The following is a 16,482-nucleotide window of genomic DNA, read 5'->3' as shown; positions in this document are numbered from 1 at the left end:
TACACATGCATATTCTGGACCTAAGGGCCATTTACAATGCCCTAAGGCAAGCAGAACCCCTGCTTCAAAACCAGCCGGTGAGGATTCAGTCAGACAACATCACGGCTGTCGCCCATGTAAACCGACAAGGCGGCACAAGAAGCAGGATGGCGTTGGCAGAAGCCACAAGGATTCTCCGATGGGCGGAGTATCACGTGCTAACACTGTCAGCAGTGTTCATTCCGGGTGTGGAAAACTAGGAAGCAGACTTCCTCAGCAGGCACGACCTCCACCCGGGAGAGTGGGGACTTCATCCAGAAGTCTTCACGCAGATTGTGAACCGTTGGGAACGGCCACAGGTGGACATGATGGCGTCCCGCCTCAACAAAAAGCTAAAAAAGTATTGCGCCAGGTCAAGAGACCCTCAGGCGATAGCTGTGGACGCACTAGTGACACCGTGGGTGTACCAGTCGGTTTATGTGTTCCCTCCTCTTCCTCTCATACCCAAGGTACTGAGGATAGTAAGTAAGAGAGGAGTAAGAACTATACTCGGAGTTCCGGATTGGCCAAGAAGAACTTGGTACCCAGAACTACAAGAAATGATCTCGGAGGACCCATGGCCTCTGTCTCTCAGACAGGACCTGTTACTGCAGGGCCCTGTCTGTTCCAAGACTTACCGCAGCTGCGTTTGAAGGCTTGGCGGTTGAACGCCGGATCCTAACGGAAAAGGGCGTTCCAGATGAAGTGATTCCTACGCTGTTAAAGGCTTGGAAAGACGCTGCCTGAAGTTCAGACGTTGTTATGGGAGTGCTGCATATTCAGCCCCCTTCTGTGCCTCCAGTGGCACCTTGGGATCTCAACGTAGTGTTGGTTTTCCTAAAATCACATTGTTTTGAGCCACTTCAGAACGTGGAGTGGAAGTATCTCACGTGGAAAGTGGTCATGTGTATTTGGCCTTGGCTTCGGCTAGGCGTGTGTCAGAATTGGCGGCTTTGTCATATGAAAGCCCTTATCTGATCTTCCATAGGGACAGGGCAGAATTGAGGATTCGTACCCAATTTCTCCCTAAGGTGGTATCAGCGTTTCATTTGAACCAACCTATTGTGGTGCCTGTGGCTACTCGGGACTTGGAGGCCTCCAAGTTGCTGTATGTAGTCCGGGCCCTGAAAATCTATGTTTCCAGGACGGCTAGAGTCAGGAATACTGACTCGCTGTTATCCTGCATGCACCCAACAAGCTGGGTGCATCTGCTTCTAAGCAGACTATTGCTCGCTGGATCTGTAGCACGATTCAACTTGCACATTCTGCGGCTGGACTGCCGCATCCTAAATCGGTAAAAGCCCATTCCACAAGGAAGGGGGCTCTTCTTCGGCGGCTGCCCAAGGGGTCTCGGCATTACAACTTTGCCGAGCTGCTACCTGGTCGGGGTCAAACACGTTTGCAAAATTCTACAAGTTTGATACCCTGGCTGAGGAGGACCTTGAGTTTGCTCATGCGGTGCTGCAGAGTCATCCGCACTCTCCCGCCCATTTGGGAGCTTTGGTATGGTCCCCATGGTCCTTACGGAGTACCCAGCATCCACTAGGACGTCAGAGAAAATAAGAATTTACTCACCGGTAATTCTATTTCTCGTAGTCCGTAGTGGATGCTGGGAGCACGTCCCAAGTGCGGACTCTCTGCAATACGTGTATATAGTTATTGCGTAACTAAAGGGTTTTGTTATGAGCCATCTGTTAATGAGGCTCATTTGTTGTTCATACTGTTAACTGGGTATAGTTATCACAAGTTGTACGGTGTGATTGGTGTGGCTGGTATGAGTCTTACCCTGGATTCCAAATCCTTTCCTTGTAGTGTCAGCTCTTCCGGGCACAGTTTCCCTAACTGAGGTCTGGAGGAGGGGCATAGAGGGAGGAGCCAGTGCACACCAGATAGTACCTAATCTTTCTTTTCGAGTGCCCAGTCTCCTGCCCTGCGGAGCCCGTCTATTCCCCATGGTCCTTACGGAGTACCCAGCATCCACTACGGACTACGAGAAATAGAATTACCGGTGAGTAAATTCTTATTTTTTTTACATTTTACTCTTCAGTGTGATTTTTCTTTTCCCATCAATTTACTAGTAGACGTCTCTCTCCAGCACAGCAAGGCGATCATTTCTTATGAGATCCCAGTTACTAGATGGATTATTGCACTTAGGTTAATTGCAAGGCATAGATCTACTTGGGAGGACAATACACAATTCATGTGTGATTGACTGAAAAGGCCCATTCACATACTGTATATGCAATAAGAAAATAGCTACAAAATGGATTCGATGTACACTTTCATTGTGTTTCACCTTTACAAATAGAATGTAGTGCACCGGTAGCACGAGTTAGGATGAGGAATGGGGAATGTGTTAACATACTCCACTGACTTTTCATACATTTATTCTGTGAAAAGTGCAATAAAACTGGATCGGTGGAAATGAGCCTTTAATGTTAGACCCACAGTTGTAGACTTGAGGACTAAATACTGTATGTGTAGATCAGGTGCAGAATCGGAGATGAGAAGCTTGTTTGGTGTAGTGTGCAACATGGAGTTCACAGGAAGATAAGAGGTAGAGTACATCAGGCCATTCTTTGTTACTCTGTAAAGATAGACAACCTGAGCCAATTACTTATACTGTATATATCTTTTTTTCTCTAACGTCCTAGTGGATGCTGGGGACTCCGAAAGGACCATGGGGAATAGCGGCTCCGCAGGAGACTGGGCACAAAGTAAAAGCTTTAGGACTAGCTGGTGTGCACTGGCTCCTCCCCCTATGACCCTCCTCCAAGCCTCAGTTAAGATTTTGTGCCCGAACGAGAAGGGTGCAATCTAGGTGGCTCTCCTGAGCTGCTTAGAGTAAAAGTTTAAATAGGTTTTTTTATTTTCAGTGAGACCTGCTGGCAACAGGCTCACTGCATCGAGGGTCTAAGGGGAGAAGAAGCGAACTCACCTGCGTGCAGAGTGGATTGGGATTCTTAGGCTACTGGACATTAGCTCCAGAGGGAAGATCACAGGCCCAGCCATGGATGGGTCCCGGAGCCGCGCCGCCGGCCCCCTTACAGAGCCAGAAGAGTGAAGAGGTCCAGAAAATCGGCGGCAGAAGACGTCCTGTCTTCAATAAGGTAGCGCACAGCACCGCAGCTGTGCGCCATTGCTCTCAGCACACTTCACACTCCGGTCACTGAGGGTGCAGGGCGCTGGGGGGGGGGCGCCCTGGGACGCAATGAAAATACCTTAAATGGCTAAAAATACATCACATATAGCTCCTGGGCTATATGGATGTATTTAACCCCTGCCAGTTTTCCACAAAAAAGCGGGAGAAAGGCCGCCGAAAAAGGGGCGGAGCCTATCTCCTCAGCACACAAGCGCCATTTTTTCCTCACAGCTCCGTTGGAGGAAGGCTCCCTGACTCTCCCCTGCAGTCCTGCACAACAGAAACAGGGTAAAACAAGAGAGCGGGGGCACTAAATTGGCATATTAATATATACAGCAGCTATATTAGGGAAAAACACTTATATAAGGTTATCCCTGTATATATATATATATATATAGCGCTCTGGTGTGTGCTGGCAAACTCTCCCTCTGTCTCCCCAAAGGGCTAGTGGGGTCCTGTCCTCTATCAGAGCATTCCCTGTGTGTGTGCTGTGTGTCGGTACGCTGTGTCGACATGTATGAGGAGGAAAATGGTGTGGAGGCGGAGCAATTGCCTGTGTTAGTGATGTCACCCCCTAGGGAGTCGACACCTGACTGGATGGTCTTATGGAAAGAATTACGTGATAGTGTCGGCACTTTACAAAAGACTGTTGACGACATGAGACAGCCGGCAAATCAGTTGATACCTGTACAGGCGTCTCAAACACCGTCAGGGGCTATAAAACGCCCGTTACCTCAGGTCGATACAGACACTGACACGGACACTGACTCCAGTGTCGACGGTGAGGAAACAAACGTATTTTCCAGTAGGGCCACACGTTACATGATCACGGCAATGAAGGAGGTTTTGAACATTTCTGATACTACAAGTACCACAAAAAAGGGTATTATGTGGGGTGTGAAAAAACTACCCGTAGTTTTTCCTGAATCAGATGAATTAAATGAGGTGTGTGATGAAGCGTGGGTTTCCCCCGATAAAAAACTGCTAATTTCTAAAAAATTATTGGCATTATACCCTTTCCCGCCAGAGGTTAGGGCGCGTTGGGAAACACCCCCTAGCGTAGATAAGGCGCTCACACGCTTATCAAAACAAGTGGCGTTACCGTCCCCTGATACGGCCGCCCTCAAGGAACCAGCTGATAGGAAGCTGGAAAATATCCTTAAAAGTATATACACACATACTGGTATTATACTGCGACCAGCAATCGCCTCAGCCTGGATGTGCAGTGCTGGGGTGGCTTGGTCGGATTCCCTGACTGAAAATATTGATACCCTGGACAGGGACAATATATTATTGACTATAGAGCATTTAAAGGATGCATTTCTGTATATGCGAGATGCACAGAGGGATATTTGCACTCTGGCATCAAGAGTAAGTGCGATGTCCATTTCTGCCAGAAGAGGATTATGGACGCGACAGTGGTCAGGGGATGCGGATTCCAAACGGCATATGGAAGTATTGCCGTATAAAGGGGAGGAGTTATTTGGGGTCGGTCTATCGGACCTGGTGGCCACGGCAACGGCTGGAAAATCCACCTTTTTACCCCAAGTCACCTCGCAGCAGAAAAAGATACCGTCTTTTCAGGCTCAGTCCTTTCGTCCCCATAAGGGCAAGCGGGCAAAAGGCCACTCATATCTGCCCCGGGGCAGAGGAAGGGGAAAAAGACTGCAGCAAACAGCCTCTTCCCACAAACAGAAGCCCTCCCCCGCTTCTGCCAAGTCCTCAGCATGACGCTGGGGCCTTACAAGCGGACTCAGGCAAGGTGGGGGCCCGTCTCAAGAATTTCAGCGTGCAGTGGGCACACTCGCAAGTGGACCCCTGGATCCTGCAGGTAGTATCTCAGGGGTACAAATTGGAATTTGAGACGTCTCCCCCTCGCCGGTTCCTGAAGTCTGCTTTACCAACGTCTCCCCCCGACAGGGAGGCGGTATTGGAAGCCATTCACAAGCTGTATTCCCAGCAGGTGATAATCAAGGTACCCCTCCTACAACAGGGAAAGGGGTATTATTCCACGCTGTTTGTGGTACCGAAGCCGGACGGCTCGGTGAGACCCATTTTAAATCTGAAATCCTTGAACACTTACATAAAAAGGTTCAAGTTCAAGATGGAGTCACTCAGAGCAGTGATAGCGAACCTGGAAGAAGGGGACTATATGGTGTCTCTGGACATCAAGGATGCTTACCTCCATGTCCCAATTTGCCCTTCTCACCAAGGGTACCTCAGGTTTGTGGTACAGAACTGTCACTATCAGTTTCAGACGCTACCGTTTGGATTGTCCACGGCACCCCGGGTCTTTACCAAGGTAATGGCCGAAATGATGATTCTTCTTCGAAGAAAAGGCGTCTTAATTATCCCTTACTTGGACGATCTCCTGATAAGGGCAAGGTCCAGAGAACAGTTAGAGGTCGGAGTAGCACTATCTCAAGTAGTACTACAACAGCACGGATGGATTCTAAATATTCCAAAATCGCAGCTGATTCCGACGACACGTCTGCTGTTCCTAGGGATGATTCTGGACACAGTACAGAAAAAGGTGTTTCTCCCGGAGGAGAAAGCCCAGGAGTTATCCGACCTAGTCAGGAACCTCCTAAGACCAGGCCAAGTGTCAGTACATCAATGCACAAGGGTCCTGGGAAAGATGGTGGCTTCTTACGAAGCGATTCCATTCGGCAGATTCCACGCAAGAACTTTTCAGTGGGATCTGCTGGACAAATGGTCCGGATCGCATCTTCAAATGCATCAGCGGATAACCCTGTCTCCAAGGACAAGGGTGTCTCTCCTGTGGTGGTTACAGAGTGCTCATCTCCTAGAGGGCCGCAGATTCGGCATTCAGGATTGGGTCCTGGTGACCACGGATGCCAGCCTGAGAGGCTGGGGAGCAGTCACACAGGGAAGAAATTTCCAGGGCTTGTGGTCAAGCATGGAAACGTCACTTCACATAAATATCCTGGAACTAAGGGCCATTTACAATGGCCTAAGTCAGGCAAGACCTCTGCTTCAGGGTCAGCCGGTGTTGATCCAGTCGGACAACATCACGGCAGTCGCCCACGTAAACAGACAGGGCGGCACAAGAAGCAGGAGGGCAATGATGGAAGTGGCAAGGATTCTTCGCTGGGCGGAGAATCATGTGATAGCACTGTCAGCAGTGTTCATTCCGGGAGTGGACAACTGGGAAGCAGACTTCCTCAGCAGACACGATCTTCACCCGGGGGAGTGGGGACTTCACCCAGAAGTCTTCCACATGATTGTGAACCGTTGGGAAAAACCAAAGGTGGACATGATGGCGTCCCGCCTCAAAAAAAAAAACTAGACAGATATTGCGCCAGGTCAAGGGACCCTCAGGCAATAGCTGTGGACGCTCTGGTAACACCGTGGGTGTACCAGTCAGTGTATGTGTTCCCTCCTCTTCCTCTCATACCAAAAGTACTGAGAATCATAAGAAGGAGAGGAGTAAAGACTATACTCGTGGCTCCGGATTGGCCAAGAAGGACTTGGTACCCGGAAATTCAAGAGATGCTCACGGAAGACCCGTGGCCTCTACCTCTAAGAAAGGACCTGCTCCAGCAGGGACCATGTCTGTTCCAAGACTTACCGCGGCTGTGTTTGACGGCATGGCGGTTGAACGCCGGATCCTGAAGGAAAAAGGCATTCCGGATGAAGTCATCCCTACCCTGATCAAAGCCAGGAAGGATGTAACCATACAACATTATCACTGTATTTGGCGTAAATATGTTGCGTGGTGCGAGGCCAGGAAGGCCCCTACAGAGGAATTTCAACTGGGTCGTTTCCTGCATTTCCTGCAAACAGGACTGTCTATGGGCCTCAAATTAGGGTCCATTAAGGTTCAAATTTCGGCCCTGTCAATATTCTTCCAAAAAGAACTGGCTTCTGTTCCTGAAGTTCAGACGTTTGTCAAGGGAGTACTGCATATACAGCCTCCTTTTGTGCCTCCAGTGGCACCTTGGGATCTCAATGTAGTTTTGGGATTCCTAAAATCACATTGGTTTGAACCACTCACCACTGTGGACTTAAAATATCTCACATGGAAAGTGGTAATGCTGTTAGCCCTGGCTTCAGCCAGGCGTGTCTCAGAATTGGCGGCTTTATCCTATAAAAGCCCTTACCTAATTTTTCATACGGACAGGGCAGAATTGAGGACTCGTCCTCAATTTCTTCCTAAGGTGGTTTCAGCATTTCACTTAAACCAGCCTATTGTGGTGCCTGCGGCTACTAGGGACTTGGAGGATTCCAAGTTGCTGGACGTAGTCAGGGCCCTGAAAATATATGTTTCCAGGACGGCTGGAGTCAGAAAATCTGATTCGCTGTTTATCCTGTATGCACCCAGCAAGCTGGGTGCTCCTGCTTCTAAGCAGACGATTGCTCGTTGGATTTGTAGTACAATTCAGCTTGCACATTCTGTGGCAGGCCTGCCACAGCCAAAATCTGTAAAAGCCCATTCCACACGGAAAGTGGGCTCATCTTGGGCGGCTGCCCGAGGGGTCTCGGCTTTACAACTTTGCCGAGCAGCTACTTGGTCAGGGGCAAACACGTTTGCTAAATTCTACAAATTTGATACCCTGGCTGAGGAGGACCTGGAGTTCTCTCATTCGGTGCTGCAGAGTCATCCGCACTCTCCCGCCCGTTTGGGAGCTTTGGTATAATCCCCATGGTCCTTTCGGAGTCCCCAGCATCCACTAGGACGTTAGAGAAAATAAGAATTTACTTACCGATAATTCTATTTCTCATAGTCCGTAGTGGATGCTGGGCGCCCATCCCAAGTGCGGATTGTCTGCATTACTTGTACATAGTTATTGTTACAAAAATCGGGTTATTGTTGTTGTGAGCCATCTTTTCAGAGGCTCCTTCTGTTATCATGCTGTTAACTGGGTTCAGATCACAAGTTGTACGGTGTGATTGGTGTGGCTGGTATGAGTCTTACCCGGGATTCAAAATCCTTCCTTATTGTGTACGCTCGTCCGGGCACAGTATCCTAACTGAGGCTTGGAGGAGGGTCATAGGGGGAGGAGCCAGTGCACACCAGCTAGTCCTAAAGCTTTTACTTTGTGCCCAGTCTCCTGCGGAGCCGCTATTCCCCATGGTCCTTTCGGAGTCCCCAGCATCCACTACGGACTATGAGAAATAGAATTATCGGTAAGTAAATTCTTATTTTTGTTTTTTTTGTTTAAATAACCTTGTGGCAGAGTTCCTTAAACTTGGGTCTAAGTGATAGTTTATTGGGTGACAATTACAGAATTAAATGTAAAAATTATTATATGCTATGATTAGGCAGCTATTGTTTTTATATATATATATTTTTATAAAGGATTTTTCACAAAAAAGGTCTCTTGAATCTAAATTTTTATATTTTTTTTTACTATGTTAAAGTAGACCTTTAAAAATCAGATTATCCAAAGTATTCTTCTGAGGATCAGGTTAGTAGTCTCTGTTTCTAGAGAACTGCACTGTGACCTGTGATGCAGGGGCGTAGCTAGAAATTTGTGGGCCCCATAGCAACATTTTGAAGGGGCCCCCGTCCCAATGCTTCTAGAGAGACACTTCTCTGCAGCAGTTGTTAATTTTATGCCCAATAATAGTGCCCTAGTTAATTTTCTGAACCATGGTAGAGCCTTATTTAATGTTATGCCCCATAGTAATGCCCTAGTTTCTTTTATGAATCGTAGTAGTGCTTAAGTTCACCCAATGTCAGTACACATTATGCCACACAGTACCCCCAACTCATATTATGATATATAGTGCTCCATGTACAGTGACCCGGTTCATATATTATAAAATTACAAAAATGCCCTCCAGTTCATATTATACCACACTACAAAGTCCAGGGGCATACCTAGATATATTGCAGGCCCCAAGGAAGAAGATTGAAAGGACCCCTATGTACCACCCAATCACCAAAATGTATATAACACATGTAACTTTGACAGGGGAGGTGGGCCCCTCTCAGCTCTGGGCCTCATAGCAGCTGCACTGCCTGCACCTATGGTAGCCACGCCCTTGCTGTGACGTCTCTGGTCTCCTCCCTCTGCTCTCCGATCTTACTGCCCTGCATACAGCTGAGTCCAGGAAAACCTGTAACTGGGGTGTGTTTTTAATAATTATGTATTCATATTATTATATATATAATTGTATTCTCTTCTCTTTGGTTGGTATTACTGCTGTATGAGCGTACTTTCAGGAGGGTAAGTGGCAGTTTGCCTTGATGGTGAATTTATAAGGTAAAGAGTCCAAGGTGGTGTTGCTGATCAGGGGCCTAAAAGAAATTGAAAAACATTTATACCCAAGTAGGATCCATCATGGATTAGTCCCTTTTTTTTTTTGGTAACTGTATTATTTTTTTTAAACTAATAACAATATCTGGGTTCAGATATGGGGAGGTTTGATATGGGGAGGTTTGCATGTTCACCCATCCTGGTGTAAATTCTTAGGTACCATGGGGGTATGGTCATGTCATCTCTGCTCTCCTGAGTCCAGGTAATGTGTATCCCCATTCCCCTCCTCTCGACACGCCAATTCCCTACCAGTTATTTCTGCTACAGGATTTAATAAAAGTGAGTGGTAGTAAGGAGCTACTGCAGTGTTGAGCATAAGGAGCCTATCTTGTGCGTTTCATACTGTGCATGCTCCAGAACCAATTGTACGTGTATGCAGGCAATGCTGTAGCTGCCCACATTCCTAGATCTCCACTACGCACTGATTCTTGCTACTTCAGTCCTTGCCCTCTCTCAGATCCAGCACCCCATCTGCTTTCATTTAAACTCCCAGCGGTGGTATCTGCACCAGTACTCCGCCAACTGACTCGACACATTTCCGAGTTTGTCTCCGCCCCTTCTACCAGTCTGTATTGATCACAGATCCCCGCCAGTGATAGGAATAAAAACGACATGTTCTACATTATTAAACTATTGTCTGTAATGAGCAGTCTACTCAACTGTAACTATTTAGCATCTGTTCACATTAATCAGCCACTTGTAAGTGCCAAGTTCAATCTAGACATGACACTAAGCATTATTTATATGGTCGAGAGGTGGGTGCTGAATAGATATTACAGAACTGAGAGGTGGGTGCTTGGCAGGCATCTCATTGTTAGTACATGGCTGGCATATGGGCACAGGATGGGTAGCAAATTATATTCCTTACTGTCCCCATCTGATAGCGGAAAAGCAAGTAAATGGTGGTGCATTTTTTTTTTAATAGAAAATAAATGACAAGATCAATGTATATGTCCTTTTTTCTGGGCCAACTTTAAATGCAGCTAAAACAAATTCGAAAACAAGTAAAAGGGAGAATGGCCAATAGTTTGTGTTATTAAGAGGGACTTTGGTAAGGATGTCTACACATAAAGTAATGCTAATATCAGTGGTAAATATAATCGGTTGCAGGCAGCCACAAGAATTCTTCGATTTAGCCACTAGTTTTAAAGCGGCAATCATTTTAAAAGGCAAAACTAACTTGGTTTTACCAATTTAAAATATTGCTGCTTTAAGTCTAGTGGTTAATTTGCCAAAATCTTGCGGCTACCTGTACCTCACAGCCTATTACATTTAGCCCATAGATTATCGCTCATTATTGTAACCGCTAACGTACAAATGTGTTCAATTCTCAAGTGTGGGAATCCTATTTGATTGGGAAAGTTTCCCACTTGTTTCCATACTATAAAACATGACCTGTTGGGAGTTAAATGGGCAAACTCTGATCTATAATTACTGTGTATGGCTTTAGGAGGTGGTGATAGGAGTAGACACGCATTATTCCTGCAGAGACTCCTGTTCTCGGTCTCGGTGCTTCAGCTGTGTCTGTTCCAGCTACAACACACTGATATAATCCTAACCAGTTCATTTTAGCATGCATCCTTAATTTTTGCTTACAGCTTGTTTTTCTTGCCTTACAGCAGATGGGGTAGCCCCTGGGAAAGCACATCAAGGGTTGCGCTCTACAATAGAACATTTAGAAGTGCTGAAAATACATAAGTTGGGAAAAGTGGTTTGAGTTATTAACAGTGAGGTTGAATTACCACAGCTCCTGCCAGCATTAATCCTCACACTTTATGATATTCCTTGTGCATTCATCCAAAAGTAACTGTTAACTATATTTGTCGGCAAGTGAAAACCTTACTGGGCGGCAGTACAATGATAGCGGATCACTTTACAGAGGCCAGAAGTAAATTCCCACATTATGCAGCAGCGCTCAGTGTTTTGCTTGTGGGAGTCATGGAGAATTTGTGTGTTATATTCCATATCCCAAAACAATTGTAGGACCGGGGATGAATATTAGATCGAAGCCTCTTTAATTGACAAATAGTTTGCTACTTTACATTTCTATATTTGTCATATACATTTAGAAATTGCTTAATAATGCTCACATTATTAGTTTTTATGTACTTTTTCATCCAGATTTAAGGACTTCTACTTGTGCTTTGCCTTTTCTACACTACATGGCCAAATGTGATTGGACACTGACAGCAAATAGGTCAACAAGATATTAGTGACATCAGTACTTTATAGGTTCACCACGTGCAGTGATTACTGCAGACACCCATCTTGGCAAAATGTCAACAAGCTCCTGAACAACAAGAGGGGTATGTTTTGCCATTCCGCCTTAAGCACAGTGACCAACTGTTGCACTGAAGAAGGTCGAGTCAACCTTGAATGCACCCGTCGCTGCATTTCGTCACAGAGGTTCTCAGTGGGGTAAAGATTTGGACTCTCTGCTAGCCAGTCCATCCAGGTTACCAAATTTTCTGCATACCAGCCCAGCGTCGCCCTGGAAATATGACAGGTGGCATTGTTGTCCTGATAATAACATTTGTTGTTTCCGTAGAACTGCCACAATGTAGGGAGCACATGGTTATCGGGAACATCTCTGTCAGAGTTAATGTGACCATGCATTACAACTAGTGGACCCATGCCAAACCAGCTTAAACAACCCCATAGCATATAATGCCACCACCTCCATGCTTTAGTATAGGTACTGTACACTCTGGCATCAATTGCCATCCCACGTCCATCTGATCTGAATAGTGTAAATCGTGATTAGTCACTCCATAGCACTCACTGCCATTGCTCCACTGTCCAGTTTGTGCGCACTTTACACCATTGTAAACGCTGGGCTGCATTTTTCTTTGTGAGTAGAGGTTTAGGAGCAGCTGCTCGTGCATAATATCCAAGTGCCTGGTCCTCCCTACGAAGTGTTTTTGTCAAAACTGGCACATTAGTGCCCATTTGGTACTAGTGTGCAGTCAGTGGTATGCATGGGACGACCCTTGTTCTTACGCAGCTCCTGTTTAGAACTCTCCAGTCTCTGGGTTGCAGTTTTGGGGATCTTCCAGAGTGAGGTGCATTCCTGCGATGACCGTTCTTCTTCTACGCATTAATGACAAAAGACACAGTGGATTTAGGCTATATTACAAAAATTGTTATGTAGAAGGTTGGTAAATTAAGTAATTGCTGATAGGCAATCATTTTCTGTTTGCACGTACTCACCAAATTTGTCTGCGCCTAAGTCTCCAGTCCAGACTGAAAGAGTGATCCCAGAAGAAAACAAAAAAAACATAATTACACAGGGACAGTGAAATGTTCTCTATTGTCCCATATTGCACACATTTACCCTAGTTTGCACACTCACTGGGGGCATATTAATTAACTTTGGCAGGCTCTTGCTACTTGTGCTGGTGTTCCTCACTGGTGTGCAGCCTTTCTGCTCAAGTGAGTTTCAACTGTGCAGCTGCAGCACCTGGCACAAGTAAATAAGTATATGTGTGTGCAGCTCGTGGCTTGGCCAGCGGGTGGGTCCAGCTTGTGTCCAGAACCAGTTGTGTTGCTGCACAATTGTGCACTACTCACTTGTGGCACCTAACCCACGGCTCTTTCAGTATGCATGCACTGTTCATATAGATTTGATATGGTTTCCTTTGCTGTAGGTATACAATTTAGGTTCCAGGTAATGAGATTCTTCCGAAGGAAATAAACAAATGCTTTGAGAGGCTTATGGAATAGCCTATGAGATTTGCAAGTCTGTTTTCAATGCAGCAATCATACTTTAAAAATACGGGCAGACTTGGCAGAATCTTGCCAGAGCCTGCATCTCGCAGGCTATTACATAAGCCTCGTATTTCTCATGTAAAATACAGCCGTTCTGTTTGAAATGCTGTAGATGGCTCTGCAGTAATTTAATTGAATAACACATTTTGAAGAAGACCAATTGCTGATTGCTTACAAAGGGTTCCCATTTTCATTTTAAGGACAAACGCATTATTTGGTGCTTAGAGGTTTGAAGAACTGGTGTGATATTTTAACAGAGGCTGATACATGCGTTAGCTGAAATAAAGACTTGTATGGCGAGCATCTCTGGAGACTGGCCATTTATCAGCTAAAAAGTGTGCGTGTCTGTGTGACTGTGTATACATTTTATTTGCCCATTCAAGTTTTACAGTAGTCTTGGATCTAGCTTATGGATCTGTGGTGCTGAGGATCAAGCCGAGTGTGAACTGGAGGAGCAATCTCCCGTGGCAATCTGTTATTTTGTGCCAGTCAGACCAGCTAAGTTCTGCTGCTTATATACCGTATTTTGTATGTGCACAGGCACCGTGATCCTTAGCTTCATTTCTAAAACATTCTTCTCTCTTGCAGATAAGATGGGAGAAAAATATCACATTGGGCGAGCCCCCAGGATTCCTACACTCGTGGTGGTGGTAAGTTTCTTCCTCCTTTCTCTGCAGGGTACAGGGCTTTGTGACGATCTCAGGGATATTTTTCAGCTACTCTGTGGTGAATACATTTGAGCCTAATTTTAAATGATCAGAATTTAGATAATTGATTATCTAAATCTTAATAGAAAGTTTTCCTTTTTAAAAGGCTTTTTTTATTCGTAATATTTCAGCTGCCTTTGGGGTATATTCAGTTAGGGTCGGATCCATTCCGACATGCATTTGTCGGAATGGATCCGTCAACCCCTATTCAATCCCATCTCAATTCGACTTTAAAAAAAGTCGAATTGAGATGAGACCTGTGAGCGGAGGAGAGGGGGAGACCAGCGGGGAGAGCCGCAGGCAGACGGAGGAGAGCAGCGCTGCAGAAAGATGTCTCCCAGCCGCCAGACCTCACGTCAGTGTCCACCCGGCTCCAACAAGCGTGACCTCACTTGCTGACACATCCTCCTGCAGCGCTGTGCTGTAGCGCTGCTCTCCCCTGTCTGCCCGCGGTTCTCCCCCCTCTCCTCCTCTCGGGTCCCACATCTCAGTCCGACATTTTTTCATGTCAGACTGAGATGGTCGGAAACGGGGCCAAATCCTGTCGAATTTGGCCCCGTTTCCCTCAAAAGTACATAAATCGGCAGCTATACCGCCAATTCACGTACTATTCGACAAGTCGAATTCCCTGACTTGTCGAATAAAAACAGCTCAGATTGAATAGGTCGAATCACGATTCGACCTTAAAAAGTCGAAAACTGACGTCTTTTCGACGGACTGCAGCTTTCGACCCTAATTGAATATACCCCTTTGTATTAATAATTGCACCGTGTCCGTTGCCACCAACGGATGGAGGCTGCAGGAGAGGGATTGGAAGATCTCTTTCCTACTAGTACGTCTTCGTTGACTTACGCCATCTGGAGATCTCTTTTCAGAGTTTGGTACATCGGAAACAGATTGTAGCCCCCATTGACAATAAATGGAACCACGATCTGCACACTGTGCACATTCCTGTGAAATCTCCTGCATTAGGATATTCGTACATAGCAACAATTCATACAATTCTGCAGAAACTGCAGTTTCCACATCATTTTATGGTTAAAAAGAAAAAAACTGCTTGATAAATAGGCATCAAGTCTCCAGCTTTTAAGTTTTCTAGAAGGACCATGTAATCTTTTCATGCACCTGCTTGAAATGTATTTTATCTTCTAATTGACACAAAATAAGGGAACAATTCAATATAAGACTGATTAGGGGTTCAGAAAATAATTATATTTATTATGCTTTTTTTTTTTTAAATTGTTTATTCCTTTTCTTTCACAAACCCGCCCTTTACATGGGCTGTACCAGTGTACATATCGTCTCACGGTAGTACAGGCGGAGTCTCCCATATGCAAAATGCTTGGTACCAGAAGTATTTTGGATTTTTCTTTATTTTGGAATATTTGTATACCATAATGAGATTTCTTGGGGATGGACCCAAGTCTAAATACGGAATGCATTATGTTTCATATACACCTTATACACACAACTGGAAGATAATATTATACAACATTTTTTATAATTTTGTGCATTAAACAAGGTTTATGTTCATTGAGCCATCATAAAGCAAAGTTGTCACTATCTCACTCGTGCTAAATAAATTCCTTATTTTGGATATGGGACACTAAGCCTGTAGTACATTAGATATACGTATTAACTAACATCCATTTACATTATTCATTCAGCAATTTCTCTTAAAGCAGTTGTCATCTGGTTTTTAGTGTGTTATTTGGAAACAGTGTATTAATTTTTCTCTCCTTTTGCTATTGCCTAGTGCCGCTTTAAGCTGCCCACATATTTTGGTTGATCAATTGCATCCACCATTGCAGTGTGTGGTTCCATCCTAAACGACCAAAATGTCTATTGTGGTTCCAGCAGGATGGAAACTCAGAATGGCGGACTAACCCCTTTAGCACATAGTTTACTAGTAATGGGTGCTGTCTATATTGTAAACTAGTTAAGTTTTAGATCTTGTAATTGTTTGATGTAGCCCTCACAGATCTGGTCAGATTAAATAATGTATAGCCACAGTTTAACTATACACTGAATCTTTTATGCTGAGGAAGTTGTTCTCTGTAAATGTAATTATTGGCTCTTTGTGCCCACAAGTCTTCATCTAATCAACTATTCATAGTGTTACATCAGGAACTCCCTTGCCATTTCTTAAAGTTCTGTATTCTGTTTTTTTATTTTTATTTTTTAAATGTACCCTATAAAGTGTTCTATATAAATTGCGTTCGTTGTATTGTGGCAATGGATGAAAGGAGTAAATCTCACCTCCGTTCAATCGTTTCTGCTCCAGTGTTCTCTCTACGTTTTGTGCTATTCACTGATTCAGCGTATTGTCACTATTGGAGGTGGTATATTGGGGCGATTTTGTTTCATATCAGTATATATTATATTTCTGTCTCTGTCCCTCCCCACAGCGTGTTTTGGGATCTGTACTGTGCTGCTCCAGAGAGACGGGAAACCTGTGAACATTCAAGTGAAGCAAAGGCGTTTCATGATTATGTGAGTCCTCTTGGTTCATTTGTGTAATACAGAATTTTAGGTTTATTTCCACCATCAGTCGTATATG

At 45.1% G+C, this 16,482-nt stretch overlaps 1 protein-coding gene across 4 annotated transcripts in view; it reads left to right on the top strand.

Annotated features, from left to right (window-relative positions):
* Nucleotides 1–16,482, top strand: part of SSBP2 (single stranded DNA binding protein 2) — a 385,422-nt gene that overhangs the window by 162,695 nt on the left and 206,245 nt on the right. For all 4 annotated transcript variants that reach the window (XM_063963929.1, XM_063963930.1, XM_063963931.1 and 1 more), the window contains exons 3-4: nt 13,804–13,865; nt 16,331–16,415. In XM_063963929.1, the coding sequence (XP_063819999.1) occupies nt 13,804–13,865; nt 16,331–16,415 (147 nt within the window). The remainder of the gene's footprint in view (nt 1–13,803; nt 13,866–16,330; nt 16,416–16,482) is intronic.

This window comes from Pseudophryne corroboree, chromosome 1, assembly GCF_028390025.1.
Source record: "Pseudophryne corroboree isolate aPseCor3 chromosome 1, aPseCor3.hap2, whole genome shotgun sequence".
Classification (NCBI taxonomy): domain Eukaryota; kingdom Metazoa; phylum Chordata; class Amphibia; order Anura; family Myobatrachidae; genus Pseudophryne; species Pseudophryne corroboree.
This window is presented reverse-complemented; position numbering and strand designations above follow the sequence as displayed.